The sequence below is a fragment of the Takifugu flavidus genome, chromosome 4, assembly GCF_003711565.1.
Source record: "Takifugu flavidus isolate HTHZ2018 chromosome 4, ASM371156v2, whole genome shotgun sequence".
Taxonomy (NCBI): Eukaryota; Metazoa; Chordata; class Actinopteri; order Tetraodontiformes; family Tetraodontidae; genus Takifugu; species Takifugu flavidus.
Window position 1 is genome coordinate 4,974,009 of NC_079523.1, and position 20,695 is coordinate 4,994,703.

At 45.3% G+C, this 20,695-nt stretch overlaps 2 protein-coding genes, 1 long non-coding RNA gene and 8 other non-coding genes across 13 annotated transcripts; 9 read left to right on the plus strand and 2 right to left on the minus strand.

The window, feature by feature from the left end:
* The first annotated feature begins 976 nt into the window (after positions 1-976).
* On the plus strand, positions 977-8,100 carry LOC130524080 (synaptoporin-like). Of its 3 annotated transcripts, XM_057029822.1 has the most exons (7): positions 988-2,297; positions 2,419-2,484; positions 6,476-6,600; positions 6,690-6,888; positions 6,970-7,161; positions 7,242-7,379; positions 7,413-8,100. In XM_057029822.1, the coding sequence occupies exons 1-7, from the start codon at positions 2,280-2,282 to the stop codon at positions 7,488-7,490; spliced, it is 816 nt and encodes a 271-aa protein (XP_056885802.1). In that variant the 5' UTR covers positions 988-2,279; the 3' UTR covers positions 7,491-8,100. The 3 variants fall into 3 exon arrangements, with proteins under 3 accessions (XP_056885803.1, XP_056885801.1, XP_056885802.1); XM_057029823.1 differs by having other exon boundaries at positions 977-2,297; positions 6,524-6,600; positions 7,242-8,100; XM_057029821.1 differs by having other exon boundaries at positions 987-2,297; positions 7,242-8,100.
* Positions 8,101-8,389: 289 nt separating this feature from the next.
* Positions 8,390-8,461, plus strand: trnaq-cug (transfer RNA glutamine (anticodon CUG)). The gene has a single exon. It is a non-coding gene; the product is annotated as a tRNA-Gln (tRNA).
* Positions 8,462-8,875: 414 nt separating this feature from the next.
* trnaq-cug (transfer RNA glutamine (anticodon CUG)) lies at positions 8,876-8,947 on the plus strand. The gene has a single exon. It is a non-coding gene; the product is annotated as a tRNA-Gln (tRNA).
* Positions 8,948-9,284: 337 nt separating this feature from the next.
* Positions 9,285-9,356, plus strand: trnaq-uug (transfer RNA glutamine (anticodon UUG)). Its single transcript has one exon. It is a non-coding gene; the product is annotated as a tRNA-Gln (tRNA).
* Positions 9,357-10,276: 920 nt separating this feature from the next.
* On the plus strand, positions 10,277-10,348 carry trnaq-cug (transfer RNA glutamine (anticodon CUG)). Its single transcript has one exon. It is a non-coding gene; the product is annotated as a tRNA-Gln (tRNA).
* A 338-nt stretch (positions 10,349-10,686) lies between these two features.
* On the plus strand, positions 10,687-10,758 carry trnaq-uug (transfer RNA glutamine (anticodon UUG)). The gene has a single exon. It is a non-coding gene; the product is annotated as a tRNA-Gln (tRNA).
* A 478-nt stretch (positions 10,759-11,236) lies between these two features.
* Positions 11,237-11,308, plus strand: trnaq-cug (transfer RNA glutamine (anticodon CUG)). Its single transcript has one exon. It is a non-coding gene; the product is annotated as a tRNA-Gln (tRNA).
* Positions 11,309-11,330: 22 nt separating this feature from the next.
* LOC130523927 (uncharacterized) lies at positions 11,331-13,244 on the minus strand. The gene is made up of 5 exons (XM_057029552.1): positions 13,224-13,244; positions 12,797-12,856; positions 12,185-12,684; positions 11,776-12,103; positions 11,331-11,651 (listed from the first exon to the last, which is right to left on the minus strand). The coding sequence occupies exons 1-5, from the start codon at positions 13,242-13,244 to the stop codon at positions 11,433-11,435; spliced, it is 1,128 nt and encodes a 375-aa protein (XP_056885532.1). The 3' UTR covers positions 11,331-11,432.
* A 4,015-nt stretch (positions 13,245-17,259) lies between these two features.
* On the plus strand, positions 17,260-19,886 carry LOC130524185 (uncharacterized). Its single transcript, XR_008950082.1, has 2 exons — positions 17,260-18,104; positions 18,229-19,886. It is a non-coding gene; the product is annotated as an uncharacterized LOC130524185 (long non-coding RNA).
* Positions 18,573-18,644, minus strand: trnaq-cug (transfer RNA glutamine (anticodon CUG)). The gene has a single exon. It is a non-coding gene; the product is annotated as a tRNA-Gln (tRNA).
* Positions 19,887-20,326: 440 nt separating the features above from the next.
* trnaq-cug (transfer RNA glutamine (anticodon CUG)) lies at positions 20,327-20,398 on the plus strand. The gene has a single exon. It is a non-coding gene; the product is annotated as a tRNA-Gln (tRNA).
* Positions 20,399-20,695: the final 297 nt, after the last annotated feature.

Below are 20,695 nucleotides of genomic sequence, written 5' to 3' on the forward strand. Positions count from 1 at the left end.
ACTTTTTGTACGGGCATATATTCAATTATCGTAGACGTATATTGCTGTTGTCAGAAGAAAAATCATTTCCAGTGGAAACAAAAGTGCTTGATATCGTCATTACACGCAGCTCACAGCAGCAGTTTTTCCATCTATCAGTGAGCGACTTCCTTCCCACGTCTCTGTCTCCCTTTCACCCTCCCTCTCCCTCCCCATCGCGCTAAAGTTAATCCCGATTATGAACGCTGTCTAACTGGTGCAGAATGAGACCAGGACTAATGTCATTTTACCCAGAAACGCTCCCAAAGCCAGTCTTTTGTTCCTGTATCTAATCACCTTTCCTTGCTTTGTGCCGCCTTGGCTTTCATTTGGATGAAACATGAATCCACCCAGATGCTGCGGACGTCTCTCCACACAGGATCGGATGATCTCTTGATCATCTCATAAGATTTTGATGTTATCATTCTTTTTCCATCCCTCCATCTCATCCTACTCCTGCAGCACTGATTGTTGTTACTTTACAGTAAAGGGGAGGATGTGGACGTGCCTTGGCAGTGGTTCCTGCGCAGCAGCAATTACTGCAGACTGGTGCTGTGTTGCATTGTTGGGCGCCTTGAACGCGCGTCAGACCCAGTCTGCGCTGGAATTCCTCCATGCGTCGCAGCATGAAAGGGGCTTAAGCGGAGCAGAAGAATGGCGTTTGTTCCTACCGTTGCCCCTCTGTTTCCCTCTTTCTCTTTGATTTAGACGCTCGGCTGAGGAGGCTTTCCACGCGGGTTTGGGTTCACCTGCAATCAAACGTTCTCGCACACCCTCCTGACTGGTTGCAGCAGTGATTCACGTGAATGTGCACACACAGTCATGCCCTGGATATTCTTATTTTGTTGCTCTCCTTACTAGTGTGCTCTCTCTTCCTCTATCTCTCCACACACACACACACATACTGGCCCTTTAGCTCCTATACCCAGGTGCGTGGCTCTCTGGGTCTTGAGTACACTTTAAGTTTCCTGAGATGCGTTTGGACACCTGTCAGTGTGTGACAGGTTATTCTCTCTCAACCCCTCGAGCGAAAAAAAACCTGTTCTGTTTTTTTCCCCCCACATTCACAGTGAATGAAAAGGGACAGGTAGCGCTCAAATGCTATTACATTGCTTATTATTGTTGCTATTGTAACTAGCGGTCATCCTCATTGTCATTGTTGCAACAGTATTAGTTTATGTAATATAATGATGATTTTCTGTGATATATATATATAACTCATATTTGGGTTTATTTACTCACAGCCAGGCCTGAAATCCAATTACAGTGTAGATAATAAAAAACAAATTCTGGCTTTAAAGCATGAATTACCCAAGAGAATCTTCCGCTCCGTGTTCAGAGCCTCCTGATTTCACGTGGAGCAAATATTAGCGGGTCAGAACCGGCGGTTCCTAATCGCATCGATGGAGCCCTGCAGGCGGTGGGAGAGTGCGGGAGGGGGCGAAGGGATGAATCGAGATAACGTGTCGGAGTAAATGGGGAGATTTACATCAACGTGGGCCGCGATCGTCTTTCATTTAAGATCCTTAAACCATGAGTTTCCAAGCCCAAATCACTGCATTATATATAAAGGGAAAAGGTCATGTGTTCGATTCTGGGTTAATGGCGTTTTGGAGTTTGCCCGTGTGGTGGTCCTCCAAAGGGCCAAAAATATTCAGTGGCCCTGGTCAGAAATTTCAAAAGCGAATAATTAGATGTTATTTGGAGGATTTTCAACAGAAGAACATTCATTTTCATATATTTAACAAGTTAACTATCAAAATAACGCCATCAACAATGCCTGTAAATATGCTTTATCATTCTGACCAGTACGGGATCCATTTAATGAATGTTCCAGGAACCTGATCGATTGAATAGACACCATGTTGGTTGTTGCTAAATGTTCGAGCCATTTCCCCCCAAAATAAATCTGATCACGTCCAATGCATCAAAATCAACTGGCGACTTCAATTGCTCAATCTTTAGGTCGGCAAAAATCTGGAAAAGAATTTCCAAAACTCTCTCCAGGAAACACGTTAATAACCATATTTTGTAAAAACACACAACGAATCGGTTGCTCTTTGTTGACAGCGCCTGTCTCCATGGCAAACCGCGTCCTTGGGAGAGAACCAGACTAAAGGACTCGGCTGTTTCCGTACGGACTCGGAAACGGAGCCGTCGGAGAGAAACGGCAGGAGCGTCCACCGAGTCTCGGCTTGTTGTTCGAGCGCCTGTTTACATCGATCTAAAGAAGTAGGACAAAAAAGTAGCTCGTCGGTGAGATGGACACGACCGATCAGGTGCGTAAAAGCAACGAAGCAAGATTACAGTTACTCCTAAGTGTGTTAGATTATCATTCAAATTGGACGTCGTGTTCTTAATTGGTCATTTAAATGACATTTGCTCTCTGTCCGCCTGCAGCTCGCGTCTATGGGGACGTTTCATGTGTTAAAACTGCCCCTGGGCTTTATCCGCGTCCTGGAATGGGTGAGTTAGAACTTTGTTGTTTTTTCCCCACCCCCGATACATTTATTTATGTGAAACAATAAGAGCAAACATATATGCAGCGTTTAATAACCGCCAGCGTGTCGACTCGCGTGTTTGCTTTTCGAGTCCACAAATTGGTGCAACTTTATCGCATCGGTTCAGATTTTGGTGCGTCAGTGCGTGTGTATATGTGGGTTCCACGGAGTGATGGACCAAAACCACCGCGCCCCCCTGGACTAATTGGACTAAATTGCTTAAGTTTATGTAAGGATTTCTTTCTCTCTCTCTCTCCGTTAAACCACCGAAACCAGGGAAGCGAGTGTCGTGTGTATTTGAACCAGCAATTCGCGCCAGTCCACGAAATTGTCCCAGTTTCATTCCAGTGATAACAGGGGCCATCAGTGGTCCTCGCTCCGCTTGGATCCAGTCTTTACTACCTCTTTCCGCCTCGGTGCGGGCTCTGTAGATTATTGTACTTAGCGCATACAGTTGAAAAGCCTGGAGGCAGACGGAGATGTGTGGTTTGCTTTGATGTGACTTTAGAAAAAAAAAATGCTGCAGCCATGAGGCTGTTCAGCCTGGGCACAAATGGACTGTGTGTGTGCGCGTGCATGAGCGCGCGCGCGTGTGTGTGAGAGAGAAAGAGAGACATACAGCTCTGGTATTTTACTATTCAACCCCCCCAAACATGTACAAATGGAAATGAAAATGGCAGAAAATCCTCTTTGGTGATTCTAATTTGGCCCTGTGATCAGAAGGAACTCCAGTTCTGGGATGGAACTCAGGATACTTTCAGACTGAAACGATCTGGAGTCTGACAGGCGGAGCGAGCTGGTGTATTTGTGTTCTTCATTATCAAAAGCCCTGCGGTACATTACAGTCCTCGCTCCCACACCAGCCGACACACACGTCTCCTGTGGCCCCAGGCCTGAAAATCTCCTCCACATTTACGTAACGCTAACGAATCCTGGTCTGGATGGGTGACTGGTGTGGGTTAGTTAAAGGTTATGTTTTTGTCTGTTATCGAGGATGGAATCGGTCGTTAGAAGGACTTCTAACTCTGTGTGTGTGTGTGTGTGTTTTGTGCTGCTCTGGCAGTGGCTGGCATATCCTGCTGTAACAGCTGTAAGGTCGCCTCCTCTCCAGCAAGGACCAACTCATGCAGAAGCTGTCCTTTGAGATGTGCCCAAACTCTTCACTTTGTGTGTGTGTGTGTGTGTGTGTGTGTTAGTGTGTGTGGGTGGGTGTGTGAGTGTGAGAAAGAGCAAAACTTTGCAGTTGATTGAGCCCATGAGGCAAAAGATATAGCTGTTTTTTCCCCCACACGCGGATGCATCTTTGTGGTTGCTGCATCGTCTCCATGCAGGAATTTTAGAAACAGTCTTTTAGCTCAGCAGCTTCCTGGATCACAACAAACTTCAGGGTGACCCACAGAGAGAGAGTCCTTTAAGAGTTTGGCTTCCGAGTCAAGCAAAGCCCGAAACAATTGTCAGTGATATCCTCCTCAACATTCTACTGTATGGCAGTGTCTTTTGCCATATGCATAAATGTGTGTGTGTGTGTGTGTGTGTGTGTGAGAGAGAGAGAGAGAGAGCACTTCTTAAAGGACATGTGTAATATTACATGTACGGGGGGAATTTTGGTCTTTTGCTGTGATTTTTACATGTGTCTGTCCACAGATTTTTACTTAATGTTTGAGAAATATTTTTGCAGACAAACACGCTCACACACACTCACGCACGCTCACACGCACGTGGGGGAGGGTGATGATGAGAAAGAGGCCTCAGCTGCTGCTGTTACATGAGAGATGACACATCAAAGATCTGCCTTCTGTCAATCAAACCACCCAATTCCCTCTGACATGGGAAGAGACCGGGCAAGAAAGCGTGCCCCTTATTTTCGACGTCTTCGGGATGTTGCCTCGTGCACACTCGCCGTGCACACTTCAGTCTGTCAGGGTTCAGAAAGGGAAACCATTTTTTAAAGGTGCCTGTTGTTGGGTAAAAAGAGACAGTTGGGAAGATGCATCCAGAACCCCCCACCACCACCACCACCACAGGAACGGATTAGTCTCCACTAAATGAGCTTGTGATTTTGTTCTATGGTGCTGCTGAAGCACAGATCAGGCAGCTCTCACAGGCAGGCTTGTGGTTATCACATGGGCTTTCTGTAATTTAGCAGCCAAGATAAGGCTCGACCGCTTAATGAGGTGCAGAAACCAGGGCGTCGTGTTGAGGTGCCCCATCCCCCGTTCTCATCTCCTACCATTTACACGAGGGCCCATCTTTATCCAGTTAATAGCAGGTTTTAAGGGTGACATTTCTCATCGTGCACGTTCCCAGTTTCTGTTTATTTGTCGGTCTTCCTCGTTCGGCCTCCATGTCCGACAGCTGCTCTCTGTTTTGTGTGTGTGCACACGTGTGTGTAGCTAATGCATTTGCCTGAAAGTGGGGTATTTTTACACTCCAGTCTCGTACGTTTGCACACGAATGAAACTGGGTCTTTCAACACTGACTTTAACAAAGACAGACACCATATTGAGACTATATGTACAAATAAAATGGTTCTTCAGTGCAGATAAGCCATAAAAAACAAGTGCAATTCACAAGGTCCATAGTGATAATGGAGCAGGACCTGATAATGGAGAATATGATGAGCACACTCTGATCTAATCGGTTTCTTTGATCCAGTACAAGGATGCAGAAAGCTGGACGCTGTTTTGGAACAGCATGATCTTGCTGACATGTCCGGTGACTGGGAATAGCTGCGCTGGCAGAAAGGAGCTTAACATCATATCAGCACGATGATTTTGTTGACTCCTTGAACCACACGCGTGCTGATTTCTCTCTTTCTCGAAGGGAATCAGAAGCTGTAGCTTGTTAGCTAGTCAATCCACATAAACCTGAAGTTAACTTGAAGACTTGTTCCCCCCGGACACTCGACCTGCATCCCGTTGTTACAAAATGCCCAAATTATTTAGGCAGTTATATCTTTTCGCCACTAGATGGCGGGAAATCGCAGACATATTTCCCACTGTTTGCCTGATGGCATATCAGACCTCTTCTCAACATCATTCGAAGCCCTGATAGCCTATTTTGATTATGCCCACTTACATTTCAGTATATGCAAATGAATATTACCAGCAGTGCATTTTCTCCTTTTAAAGTGTAAATATCTATTGATGTTTTATTGTTTTGTTTGCAATGCAGACCATATTTTTATTTCTGTGTTTTTTTTCTCTCGCGCACGTGTTCCCGAGGAGCCCCAGCTGGTAGAAGCAGATAAACAGGCGGGGGCACAGGGCTTAGCACCCACCCTTTCACACAATGCCACGCTCTCCTGTTCAAAGGCCCCAGTCAGAAATGAGAGGGGCTAAACTCAGTCTGATAATCACAGAGAGAGGAGGCATCTGCATTAAGAAGAGGGGGAGGGAGAAACGCTGACGTTTAAATGGAGACGCCTGTGATAATTATGCGGCAGTACTTATTCTCTTCCCTTGGTCACTTCTGCTATTTGTTGGGATGCAGATGACACCCATTAAGCGGCTCTTGTGGCATTTGCGGTTTAAATCACAGTCAGATTAGAACAACAAAGGTAACATTGACATGTGGGAGAGAGCTCCATCTGATTCGGATCATACGGTCTGGTGACAATGACATTTATCACTCTTCAGCTATCGACGCGTATTCATATCTGCACAGTGGACCATCTCCTCTGGGTGTATTGAGTCGTCCAGCTGTGAGATCCGATTGTGCCCAGACTCCTTTGTAGCCTCCAGATGTGCTGGAGGTTCAGACATTTAAGACGTCTTCTCGGCCTTGCTGCTGGCAAGAAGCTCCTCCAGTTCCCTGTGATCTGGGGGGTGGGGGTGGACCCAAGAGTCGGGTCTGATTATGGTGATGGTGGTGGGGAGAACTCTGGAGGCTGTTGAAGCTTTATATGGAAATCTGTTTAGAATATGCATCCCATCCTTTTTGCTCATCTTCTTCAGCTTTTTGCCATTTTTGCCTTTGCGACTTGTGGGGGTTACTCCGGACAGCTGAGGCTGAGCGTGGACTGCATGGAGAAGGCCAGGAGCAACCTCAGCATTGGAGTCGACTTTGCGTATCCATTCAGGTGACTGGTGGACTATCATCAAGAACATCCCCCCTGACAGCGAGCCGGAGGCTCCTGACGTGACCCCTGTTCCTGTTCCCCTGTCTCAGGTTGCACCAGGTGTCCTTTGAAGCCCCCGCGTGTGAGGGGATACGGAGAGAACGGGTGTTCCTCACCGGAGACTACTCGTCCTCTGCAGAGTTTTTCGTCACCATTGCTGTTTTTGCCTTCCTGTACTCCCTCGTGGCCACCATCGTCTACATCTTCCTTCAGAACAAGTACCGCGAGAACAACCGGGGGCCGCTCATTGTGAGTGCGGCGGTCTCTTAAATCACTGTAGCTTGGCTGTCACCCTCCTTTGATGGTGTGGCGGTGTTTTGTGTTCCCCAGGACTTTGTGGTGACTGTCGTCTTCTCCTTCATGTGGCTGGTCAGCTCCTCTGCTTGGGCCAAGGCCCTTTCTGACGTGAAAATGGCCACCGACCCGGACGAGGTTCAGCTCCTCGTCTCTGCCTGTAAAATCCCGACTAACAAGTGTGGATCTGTGCACGGGCCGCGCTGGTCAGGCCTCAACACCTCGGTGGTAGGTACCTAGAACCCAAATGTCTTTGTTTGGTATAGGTGATTATTTAGTGCTGCTGACTGTCACATTTGGTCTTTCAGGCTTTTGGGTTTCTTAACTTTGTCCTCTGGGCCGGGAACATCTGGTTCGTCTTTAAGGAGACCAGTTGGCACAAAAATGCCGCCAAACTTGCAGGCCAGACGTCAGAGAAACAGGCTGGAACCTTTGGCCAGCAGCAATACAGCCAGGGAAGCTTTGACCAATCGGGGAGCTACAGCCAGGGAAGCTTCAGTCCCCCGTCTGAGTACAGCCAGGTTGGAGGGCCTACTTCTTACCCCAATCAAATGTGACCCCGCTTGCCTCTTCTGTGAACAGTTAAATATTGTTTTTAAAAACGTTACACTTATTTTAAGTCAGATGTGTTGTTATTGAATGTCATAATTTCTGTATTTAAAAAAAATCATAGAGGCAGTTTCTCTCTCATTGTGAGTGTGTGTGTGTTTTTGTGTGAGTGTGTGCGTGCGCTCATGCACTATGGGTTTACAGTTTCATGTGAGATGTTGTCTAAGATCCATATAGTTATGCGTAAACATGTGTTTTTAAATTTATAAAATGTTTCTTCACCATAAGTGTAACGACTCTAAAAGTTTATATCCATCCATCCATCCATTCTCTACCGCTTATCCGGGGTCGGGTCGCGGGGGCAGCAGAAAAGTTTAATTTTTTTTTCCCAGGAAAAAGTTTTGACCTGCAAATCTGGCAGCAGATGTTGTTTGACACTAAATCATTCTTGTAGGTGTTGTATTTATTTATTTATTTGTTTGTTTATCTGGCCTCCCTGTCATATGGTTGTGTCATTGTAATGATGATAAAATGTACAACATTCCATTTAACAACAATAGTTTTGGAGCATGAATGTTTTACATGTCAAAAAATAAATAAAACACAGTTTTTACCAAACCCCTGTTGTCTGCTCGGATCTCTGAAGCTGATTCGGGTGAGAATTTCCCCGTGAAAGGCAGCAAAACGTCTGAAATATACAGTATTTCAGGGTCAGAATGAAGGCGCCTCAGTGAGCTCGCACTGAGCAAAAGCGGTGCGTGTTTCAGGCTTCATGACCATCCACCAGATCTTCGCGTGGTGTCTTCATTCACACATAAGGAGACACCGTGTGTTTTAGGGAACAAATAACTATAGAAGAAACAACTAGAAACAGCGAAATTATATCTCATAATTACAGAGTTTACGTGGTTCCATGGTGTAATGGTTAGCACTCTGGACTCTGACTCCAGCGATCCGAGTTCAAATCTCGGTGGAACCTGATTTTGCCCGGTTCACAAATATCAATAATCTGCAATGTCATCACTTTCATAATAGAGTAACAGGAAAGTAATTGTGGAACCAAAAGTCTTTACAAACGCCAGGCGCTTTTTTTTCTTTAAATATGTCCAAATAAACAAGAAAAGCACGACGAGGAACTTTACTTTGAATTTGTCATCTAGCTTCTGTCTACTTCAATAACAATATGCATCTTCTTTATGCAAAAGTTTCTTTGGAAATTAAGTTTTGAAAATGTGCTACATGCTGTTAAAATGCTTAGAAACCAGTTTCTCACACAGGCAAACATAATCAGAATAGGTCCCCCAGTAGCTCAGACTGGATACCTGAAATATCTGAAATACCTCAACAGGTGTTCAAAATATCTTGCCTGAATGTCCTGCTTGGTGGTATCTGAGGTTCCATGGTGTAATGGTTAGCACTCTGGACTCTGAATCCAGCGATCCGAGTTCAAATCTCGGTGGAACCTTAACTTTTTAATAATTGCTCATGTTATACAGTGGCTGAACAACATTTAATTGCATCGATCTCAAAAACATTGTTGTGGACGAATTTGGTTCGTGCAATCTTTCATTTGGCCAGCAGAGGGAACCATCACACATACATTTGAGTCAAAAAGGGATTTAACCTGCACATTGGATAAATGCAGTTTACCGTGTGTGTTCACCCAATTCTGGACGGGTCTAATGTTTCACCCGGGACATAAATAAAAATATAATTTCGAGATTTTTTAATTTATTTTTTATACAGCCAATATCCAAGAACTCTAAATTTATTCTTACAACTTTCTGATAAGGCTAAGAAGTGGTTCCATGGTGTAATGGTCAGCACTTTGGACTTTGAATCCAGCGATCCGAGTTCAAGTCTCGGTGGAACCTAATCTTTTAACTGGAAAACGAATTATCAAAGAATTGTTTTGAGCGAGAACTTTTTAAAACAGGCGAAAGTGAGAATGGCCACAGCTTTTCAGGGTGTAGCATAAAAACGCAGCTGCTGCGAAGTAAATCTGAGAGATTCCCCTACTGGAAAAATGAGAATAAGCCCTAATGCCGAAACCCGGGATCGAACCAGGGACCTTCAGATCTTCAGTCTTTTTGACTCAAATGTATGTGATGGTTCCCTCTGCTGGCCAAATGAAACATTGCACGAACCAAATTCTTCCACAACAATGTTTTTGAGATCGATTCAATTAAATGTTGTTCAGCCACTGTATAACATGAGCATTATTAAAAAGTTAAGGTTCCACTGAGATTTGAACTCGGATCGCTGGATTCAGGACTTTGAATCCAGCGATCCGAGTTCAAATCTCGGTGGAACCTGGTTTTGTCCGATAAACAAATATCAATAATCTGCTTATAAAATGCTGCCTATAATTAGAAAGCCCGGTCTGTCCATTTTCCCCAGCCGGACACTCCCCAGATAACCTGCAATGTCATCACTTTAACAACAGAGTAAGAGTGAAACCAAAAGTCTTTACAAACGCCAGAAGCTTTTTTTTTCTTTAAATATGTCCAAATAAACAAGAAAAGAACGACGAGGAACTTTACTTTGAATTTGTCATCTAGCTTCTGTCTACTTCAATAACAATATGCATCTTCTTTATGCAAAAGTTTCTTTGGAAATTGAGTTTTGAAAATGTGCTAAATGCTGTTAAAATGCTTAGAAACCAGTTTCTCACACAGGCAAACATAATCAGAATAGGTCCCCCAGTAGCTCAGACTGGATACCTGAAATGTCTGAAAGACCTCAACAGGTGTTCAAAATATTGTGCTTGAATGTCCTGCTTGGTGGTATCTGAGGTTCCATGGTGTAATGGTTAGCACTCTGGACTCTGAATCCAGCGATCCGAGTTCAAATCTCGGTGGAACCTTAACTTTTTAATAATTGCTCATGTTATACAGTGGCTGAACAACACTTAATTGCATCGATCTCAAAAACATTGTTGTGGACGAATTTGGTTCGTGCAATCTTTCATTTGGCCAGCAGAGGGAACCATCACATACATTTGAGTCAAAAAGGGATTTAACCTGCACATTGGATAAATGCAGTTTACCGTGTGTGTTCACCCAATTCTGGACGGGTCTAATGTTTCACCCGGGACATAAAAAAAAAATAATAATTTCGAGATTTTTTTTATTTATTTTTTATATATCCAATAGCCAAGAACTCTAAATTTATTCTTACAACTTTCTAATAAGGCTAAGAAATGGTTCCATGGTGTAATGGTCAGCACTTTGGACTTTGAATCCAGCGATCCGAGTTCAAATCTCGGTGGAACCTGGTTTTGTCCGGTAAACAAATATCAATAATCTGCTTATAAAATGTTGCCTATAATTAGAAAGCCCGGTCTGTCCATTTTCCCCAGCCGGACACTCCCCAGATAACCTGCAATGTCATCACTTTCACAACAGAGTAAGAGTGAAACCAAAAGTCTTTACAAACGCCAGGCGCTTTTTTTTCTTTAAATATGTCCAAATAAACAAGAAAAGCACGACGAGGAACTTTACTTTGAATTTGTCATCTAGCTTCTGTCTACTTCAATAACAATATGCATCTTCTTTATGCAAAAGTTTCTTTGGAAATGAAGTTTTGAAAATGTGCTACATGCTGTTAAAATGCTTAGAAACCAGTTTCTCACACAGGCAAACATAATCAGAATAGGTCCCCCAGTAGCTCAGACTGGATACCTGAAATATCTGAAATACCTCAACAGGTGTTCAAAATATCTTGCCTGAATGTCCTGCTTGGTGGTATCTGAGGTTCCATGGTGTAATGGTTAGCACTCTGGACTCTGAATCCAGCGATCCGAGTTCAAATCTCGGTGGAACCTTAACATTTTAATATTGCTCATGTTATACAGTGGCTGAACAACATTTAATTGCATCGATCTCAAAAACATTGTTGTGGAAGAATTTGGTTCGTGCAGTTTTTCACTTGGCCAGCAGAGGGAACCATCACACATACATTTGAGTCAAAAAGGGATTTAACCTGCACATTGGAGGGGGATCCACACCAGCCTCCTGGAATCTTCTCATTAGACCTGCAGCCACCAGGTCCAGGCCCGCTCCCTCCTGAGCGGTCAGCACACTCATGAGTATCTGGCCATACTCATTGCCAAGTGAAGTCAGCCAGAGTGCTGTCCCCTTTGCTGTCCCTGCCAACTTCTTTGTGATCTGAAACACATAAATTGTATAGGACCTCCATGATGATGATTGAGAAAAATGACACTGTGCTAATTGCAATTATATAATAATATATATAATGTCAGCAGACATTTTTAGAAATATTTTTAGTAACCATTTTTGTGGAATGCATTTTTAAAATGGACCCGTACACGGATGTGATCCGGGCCTGGATGTCCTCCATCCTCGTCAGGACGTCCTGGCTGTAAACTGACAGCAGCCACTTACAGCTAGGCACCACCGCAGGTTGTGGAGGCTCAGGGAAGAGCGTGGGCAACAGTCCTGGCCGCTGGAGGAAGTCCACACACTCCGTGGTGTACCGTGCCACTCGGTTCAGCCACTCCTCTGTGTGGTTCTCCCTCAGCTGCTTCAGGACACGAGTCGGACTGTTGCCCAGTCCTCTCTCCCGCAGAAGCCGGATCACCCTTACATCACAAGCGTACCTTGGATATAGATAGAAAACATATCAGTAAGAATATTGTACAAACTTGTGTGTAAGACATGGCGAGAAAGAAAATACTCACTTTCGTGTAAGGATGACCCCAAATTCTGACCGATGTGCCAGGTCCAGCTGTGTGAGCACAGTCTGGCTCCATGACACATGGGAGGATTTGCACTTATTGCAGATTAAAGTTTCTGCCACCATGTTGTAGGTCCGATCTACATCCAGAACCTGCCGTGCCCTCTTATGCAGGCCCGCACCAGTTAGTTGGTGCAGCCCACAGCCCTGGTTGGGACAGACCACCTTCACCTTCCACAACTTGTATGGCATCCAGACAAGAAGTGGATGGGCGAAAAAGCGGTCTGGACCTGGAGCCTGATTATACACCCCGCTGGGCTGAGGTGGGAAGTACCAGAGCTTCAGGTGGTCCCGAAGCTCCAGCTTTCCCTTGGGTCCAGCTCGGAAAAGCCGCTTAGAAATCCATTTATGGTCTTCAACCGGCAAGGTCTCTGACCATAAACGGAGCAGCTGATTTCCTGCTGGCGTCCCAAGAGTGGACTGAAGAGGGCTGGAGGCAGCAGCCTATACAAAAGACGAAACAGAACCAAATCAACAAAACGACAATACAGCCGACACTGTTAATAACCACATCTCATGCTCGACACAACATTAAATTTAATCTAGTATTACTCACAGACACAGTGGCAGACACTCCTGAAGAAGACGGGGAACTGTGGACAGGAGCTGGTGGAGTCTGTAGACAAAAGGAAATGAAGACACTCACATTTGTGGCAATCTGATTTACATTATAATTTACATTATAATCACATTGCCATTGAATCTGATGTTTAAGATATTAGCCTGCTGTCATTTTTCACAATTAGAGCAACATTTGCACTTTGATTGCTCTATTATTTCTCTCTGTATTTGTTTTATAGGTTTAAGTTTGCTTGAGTTGTATTTGAGAAGTGGTTTGTGTCATGACTTACTGGGGCAGCGATACTGGCTGGTTCTGGCCTGTCCTGTGCCAGCAGTGACTTGGGTCTGTGAAGCAACGCAGTCCATCTAAGTCTCTTCTGTTATAGCTGCAAATATTACTATTCCATTTAAACCCTACATACCTTTGTAAACCTCCGCGCCATGCTTAAATTTGGAGTTGCAGCTGCAACATGTCTCCCTCCGAATTTTGACTTGTTGAACTGAATCAAAATGAAGCAAAAGATATCATATATTGTCAAAAGTAAACAAAATGCCAAACCATTATTGTCAGTTTTTAAATGTGAATAACTATCCAAATACCATTGCCAGGGTCAAATTGGGGTCCTTCGGACATTGCTGCCTGCAGGGCTTTGCTGCAGGGCAGGAGCAGGGGCAGGAGCAGGGGCAGGGGCAGGGGCAGGAGCAGGGGCAGGAGCAGGGGCAGGAGCAGGGGCAGGGGCAGGGGCAGGGGCGGGGCAGGAGCAGGGGCAGGGGCAGGGGCAGGGGCAGGGGCAGGGGCAGGGGCAGGAGCAGGAGCAGGGGCAGGGGCAGGGGCAGGGGCAGGAGCAGGAGCAGGAGCAGGAGCAGGGGCTGAGGCAGGGGCAGGGGCAGGAGCAGGAGCAGGAGCAGGAGCAGGGCTGGGGCAGGGGCAGGAGCAGGAGCAGGAGCAGGGGCAGGGGCAGGGGCAGGGGCAGGGGCAGGGGCTGGGGCAGGGGCAGGGGCAGGGGCAGGGGCAGGGGCAGGGGCAGGGGCAGGAGCAGGAGCAGGAGCAGGGGCTGGGGCAGGGGCAGGAGCAGGAGCAGGGGCAGGAGCAGGAGCAGGAGCAGGAGCAGGAGCAGGAGCAGGGGCAGGGGCAGGGGCAGGGGCAGGGGCAGGAGAGACAGCTGCTGCAGCTGGCTGTGTGTGTGAAGATTTGACGCTCAGATCAGCAGCACGTTAGTAACACACTCTACTGTATATAATAATTTATACATACTATAATGTTACTGAACCATTACTGCTAATAAAGTAACGAAACTACAGCGTTGTCAGTAAAGTAAGTGTGAAATAGACTTCCACCCCCCCCCCCCCCCCCCCCCCCCCATCAAAAAGTCGCTCCACTGTAGTAGCAGCAGTGGGGGTGGGGGAGTACAGGCCACAATGTAATAAAGGAGTAAATACTCCACACCGCTAATATGTCACAAGCGCGCACTTTAGCCGATGACTCTATTGTAGTTTTGCAAAAACCCGTGGACGTATTAGCAACTAGCGGCTAGCGAAGACTCGCGAAACGCGAACATATAACACGACGACGCCATGACAACTTCGAAAACAACGCTAGTTCTCCCGAATGATATATAATCGGCCATTTCGTATGTGTCGCTAAAACACTCACCATGTCAATATTGTTTATTTTCCGTTTTCTGCCAAGAGATGAATGAAGTGGTTGCGCGCAATTAAAGCTGCGAAAATGAGGAGGTGGATCTGGAGGTGGATCAACCTGCCGGTTGTCCAACAGCTGAAAGTCCAAAGTGCTGACCATTACACCATGGAACCATTTCTTAGCCTTATCAGAAAGTTGTAAAAATAATTATAGAGTTCTTGGATCTCGAAATTATATTTTTATTTGTGTCCCGGGTGAAACATTAGACCCGTCCAGAATTGGGTGAACACACACGGTAAACTGCATTTATCCAATGTGCAGGTTAAATCCCTTTTTGACTCAAATGTATGTGATGGAAATGAAATATTGCACGAACCAAATTCTTCCACGACAATGTTTTTGAGATCGATGCAATTAAATGTTGTTCAGCCACTGTATAACATGAGCAATTATTAAAAAGTTAAGGTTCCACCGAGATTTGAACTCGGATCGCTGGATTCAGAGTCCAGAAATCGTCCGGGGAAATTTTGGAGGTATAAATCAATCACCGTCGATATGATTGGTGGCGTCCAACATTTTCGTCGATATGATTGGTGAATCCAACATTTCCGTCGATATGATTGGTGAATCCAACATTCCGCTCCCACTGACCAATCACAGCGCGCAAATGTTGGACAACCGGCAGGTTGATCCACCTCCCGATCCACCTCAAGCTCCACCTCCTCATTTTCGCAGCTTTAATTGCGCGCAACCACTTCATTCATCTCTTGGCAGAAAACGGAAAATAAACAATATTGACATGGTGAGTGTTTTAGCGACACATACGAAATGGCCGATTATATATCATTCGGGAGAACTAGCGTTGTTTTCGAAGTTGTCATGGCGTCGTCGTGTTATATGTTCGCGTTTCGCGAGTCTTCGCTAGCCGCTAGTTGCTAATACGTCCACGGGTTTTTGCAAAACTACAATAGAGTCATCGGCTAAAGTGCGCGCTTGTGACATATTAGCGGTGTGGAGTATTTACTCCTTTATTACGTTGTGGCCTGTACTCCCCCTCCCCCACCCCCACCCCCACTGCTGCTACTACAGTGGAGCGACTTTTTGATGGGGGGGGTGGAAGTCTATTTCACACTTACTTTACTGACAACGCTGTAGTTTCGTTACTTTATTAGCAGTAATGGTTCAGTAACATTATAGTATGTATAAATTATTATATAAAGTAGAGTGTGTTACTAATGTGCTGCTGATCTGAGCGTCAAATCTTCACACACTCATGCCGTTGGGTTCAGGGCATGACCCCTAATGTCTGCTCATACGTTTATTTTGATGGCATGCATTTAAATAATGTCTGTCTGTCATCAAAGGCAGCAGAAAAGAAGTCTCACAAGGCGATGGGAGACGGAGAGTGGATGTCTCGCCTTCGTCAGCTTGCCAGCACTGGGGTCTGGCCTGCAAGGGAGGGCAACAGGCCAGCCCCCCGACAAAAAAAAATGGTTTGATTTGTATAAAAAGGTGTGTAGCTTATTAAATTATACTATTAATACTGATAGAAATTGGGCCCTATATTAATTCCAAGGATTTATAATTTTCAGATTGAGACGTGCCCAAAGATGTCCCATGGACAAAGATCCTTGTTCGGGGACATGATAAATTGCATCTGTGGGTTCCACGTACAGAAGGTAACAGTGTGTGTGTGTGTGTGTGTGTGTGTGTGTGTGCGTGTGCGTGTGCGTGTGTGTGTGTGTGTGTGAGTTCGTTTCAGTTTAGTTTATTTGTAAAGTGCAGTTAATGCAATGAGTTAAGTAATGATGCTTCTGCTCCGTCATGAAGGGACTGCCAGCTGCAGCAGCTGTCTCTCAAGCTCCTGCCCCTGCTCTGCTCCTGCTCCTGCTCCTGCTCCTGCTCCTGCCCCTGCCCCTGCCCCTGCCCCTGCCCCTGCTCCTGCTCCTGCTCCTGCTCCTGCTCCTGCTCCTGCTCCTGCCCCTGCCCCTGCCCCTGCTCCTGCCCCTGCTCCTGCTCCTGCTCCTGCTCCTGCTCCTGCTCCTGCCCCTGCCCCTGCCCCTGCCCCTGCCCCTGCCTGCTCCTGCTCCTGCTCCTGCTCCTGCTCCTGCTCCTGCCCCTGCCCCTGCCCCTGCTCCTGCCCCTGCTCCTGCTCCTGCTCCTGCCCCTGCTCCTGCTCCTGCTCCTGCTCCTGCTCCTGCCCCTGCTCCTGCCCTGCAGGCAGCAATGTCCGAAGGACCCCAATTTGACCCTGGCAATGGTATTTGGATAGTTATTCACATTTAAAAACTGACAATAATGGTTTGGCATTTTGTTTACTTTTAGTTTGACAATATATGATATCTTTTGCTTCATTTTGATTCAGTTCAACAAGTCAAAATTCGGAGGGAGACATGTTGCAGCTGCAACTCCAAATTTAAGCATGGCGCGGAAGTTTACAAAGGTATGTAGGGTTTAATGGAATAGTAATATTTGCAGCTATAACAGAAGAGACTTAGATGGACTGCGTTGCTTCACAGACCCAAGTCACTGCTGGCACAGGACAGGCCAGAACCAGCCAGTATCGCTGCCCCAGTAAGTCATGACACAAACCACTTCTCAAATACAACTCAAGCAAACTTAAACCTATAAAACAAATACAGAGAGAAATAATAGAGCAATCAAAGTGCAAATGTTGCTCTAATTGTGAAAAATGACAGCAGGCTAATATCTTAAACATCAGATTCAATGGCAATGTGATTATAATGTAAATCAGATTGCCACAAATGTGAGTGTCTTCATTTCCTTTTGTCTACAGACTCCACCAGCTCCTGTCCACAGTTCCCCGTCTTCTTCAGGAGTGTCTGCCACTGTGACTGTGTCCAGCTCGGCTTCCGAGCTGGACCCAAGGGAAAGCTGGAGCTTCGGGACCACCTGAAGCTCTGGTACTTCCCACCTCAGCCCAGCGGGGTGTATAATCAGGCTCCAGGTCCAGACCGCTTTTTTGCCCATCCACTTCTTGTCTGGATGCCATACAAGTTGTGGAAGGTGAAGGTGGTCTGTCCCAACCAGGGCTGTGGGCTGCACCAACTAACTGGTGCGGGCCTGCATAAGAGGGCACGGCAGGTTCTGGATGTAGATCGGACCTACAACATGGTGGCAGAAACTTTAATCTGCAATAAGTGTAAATCCTCCCATGTGTCATGGAGCCAGACTGTGCTCACACAGCTGGACCTGGCACATCGGTCAGAATTTGGGGTCATCCTTACACGAAAGTGAGTATTTTCTTTCTCGCCATGTCTTACACACAAGTTTGTACAATATTCTTACTGATATGTTTTCTATCTATATCCAAGGTACGCTTGTGATGTAAGGGTGATCCGGCTTCTGCGGGAGAGAGGACTGGGCAACAGTCCGACTCGTGTCCTGAAGCAGCTGAGGGAAACCACACAGAGGAGTGGCTGAACCGAGTGGCACGGTTCACCACGGAGTGTGTGGACTTCCTCCAGCGGCCAGGACTGCTGCCCACGGTTTCCCTGAGCCTCCACAACCTGCGGTGGTGCCTAGCTGTAAGTGGCTGCTGTCAGTTTACAGCCAGGACGTCCTGACGAGGATGGAGGACATCCAGGCCCGGATCACATCCGTGTACGGGTCCATTTTAAAAATGCATTCCACAAAAATGGTTACTAAAAATATTTCTAAAAATGTCTGCTGACATTATATATATTATTATATAATTGCAATTAGCACAGTGTCATTTTTCTCAATCATCATCACGGAGGTCCTATACATTTTATGTGTTTCAGATCACAAAGAAGTTGGCAGGGACAGCAAAGGGGACAGCACTCTGGCTGACTTCACTTGGCAATGAGTATGGCCAGATACTCATGAGTGTGCTGACCGCTCAGGAGGGAGCGGGCCTGGACCTGGTGGCTGCAGGTCTAATGAGAAGATTCCAGGAGGCTGGTGTGGATCCCCCTCCAATGTGCAGGTTAAATCCCTTTTTGACTCAAATGTATGTGTGATGGTTCCCTCTGCTGGCCAAGTGAAAAACTGCACGAACCAAATTCTTCCACAACAATGTTTTTGAGATCGATGCAATTAAATGTTGTTCAGCCACTGTATAACATGAGCAATTATTAAAAAGTTAAGGTTCCACCGAGATTTGAACTCGGATCGCTGGATTCAGAGTCCAGAGTGCTAACCATTACACCATGGAACCTCAGATACCACCAAGCAGGACATTCAGGCAAGATATTTTGAACACCTGTTGAGGTATTTCAGATATTTCAGGTATCCAGTCTGAGCTACTGGGGGACCTATTCTGATTATGTTTGCCTGTGTGAGAAACTGGTTTCTAAGCATTTTAACAGCATGTAGCACATTTTCAAAACTTCATTTCCAAAGAAACTTTTGCATAAAGAAGATGCATATTGTTATTGAAGTAGACAGAAGCTAGATGACAAATTCAAAGTAAAGTTCCTCGTCGTGCTTTTCTTGTTTATTTGGACATATTTAAAGAAAAAAAAAGCTTCTGGCGTTTGTAAAGACTTTTGGTTTCACTCTTACTCTGTTGTGAAAGTGATGACATTGCAGGTTATCTGGGGAGTGTCCGGCTGGGGAAAATGGACAGACCGGGCTTTCTAATTATAGGCAACATTTTATAAGCAGATTATTGATATTTGTTTATCGGACAAAACCAGGTTCCACCGAGATTTGAACTCGGATCGCTGGATTTAAAGTCCTGAATCCAGCGATCCGAGTTCAAATCTCGGTGGAACCTTAACTTTTTAATAATTGCTCATGTTATACAGTGGCTGAACAACATTTAATTGAATCGATCTCAAAAACATTGTTGTGGAATGCAGTCCATCTAAGTCTCTTCTGTTATAGTTGCAAATATTACTATTCCATTTAAAACCCTACATACCTTTGTAAACTTCCGCGCCATGCTTAAATTTGGAGTTGCAGCTGCAACACGTCTCCCTCCGAATTTTGACTTCTTGAACTGAATCAAAATAAAGCAAAAGATATCATATACAGTGATCCCTCGCTATATCGCGTTTCATCTTTCACGGCTTCGCTGCTTCACGGATTTTTTTTGCGAGTCGTTCATTGCAGTTCTCAAATATAATCGAAGGTGGCATATCCGTTTATAAAAATCTTCTTGCTCAGAAAAAGAAAGAGCGCCAACAACTACCCAAAACAATGTTCTTCTCTCGGAGAAAGACTCCTGCGCCTTCAGTAGAAACAGACGCTCCAGCGGAGCGGAGTCAGGACGCAGAGGCTCAGCTGGGACTGAAATACGCCAGTGACAATGTTTCCAACCTTGTATTACTAGATTAAAATTATTGTTTTAAACAAATTTTGGGCTTTAAAACAGGTTTTGATTTTTGGTTTCATTCTATAGTTCAGTATTGCATTGTAAAATAATAATAAAAAATAAAGCTGACTACTTCACGGATTTCACTTTTCGCGTGTTATTTTTGGAACGCAACTCCCGCGATAAACGAGGGATCACTGTATTGTCAAACTAAAAGTAAACAAAATGCCAAACCATTATTGTCAGTTTTTAAATGTGAATAACTATCCAAATACCATTGCCAGGGTCAAATTGGGGTCTTCGGACATTGCTGCCTGCAGGGCAGGAGCAGGGGCAGGAGCAGGGGCAGGGGCAGGGGCAGGGGCAGGGGTATCTGTATCTTCTTTAGCAAAAGTTTATTTGGAAATGAAGTTTTGAAAATGTGCTAAATGCTGTTAAAATGCTTAGAAACCAGTTTCTCACACAGGCAAACATAATCAGAATAGGTCCCCCAGTAGCTCAGACTGGATACCTGAAATATCTGAAATACCTCAACAGGTGTTCAAAAATCTTGCCTGAATGTCCTGCTTGGTGGTATCTGAGGTTCCATGGTGTAATGGTTAGCACTCTGGACTCTGAATCCAGCGATCCGAGTTCAAATCTCGGTGGAACCTTAACATTTTATAATTGCTCATGTTATACAGTGGCTGAACAACATTTAATTGCATCGATCTCAAAAACGTTGTGGAAGAATTTGGTTCGTGCAATCTTTCATTTGGCCAGCAGAGGGAACCATCACACATACATTTGAGTCAAAAAGGGATTTAACCTGCACATTGGATAAATGCAGTTTACCGTGTGTGTTCACCCAATTCTGGACGGGTCTAATGTTTCACCCGGGACACAAATAAAAAATATAATTTCGAGATTTTTTTAATTTTTAATTTTTTTATACAGATGTGTGATTACAA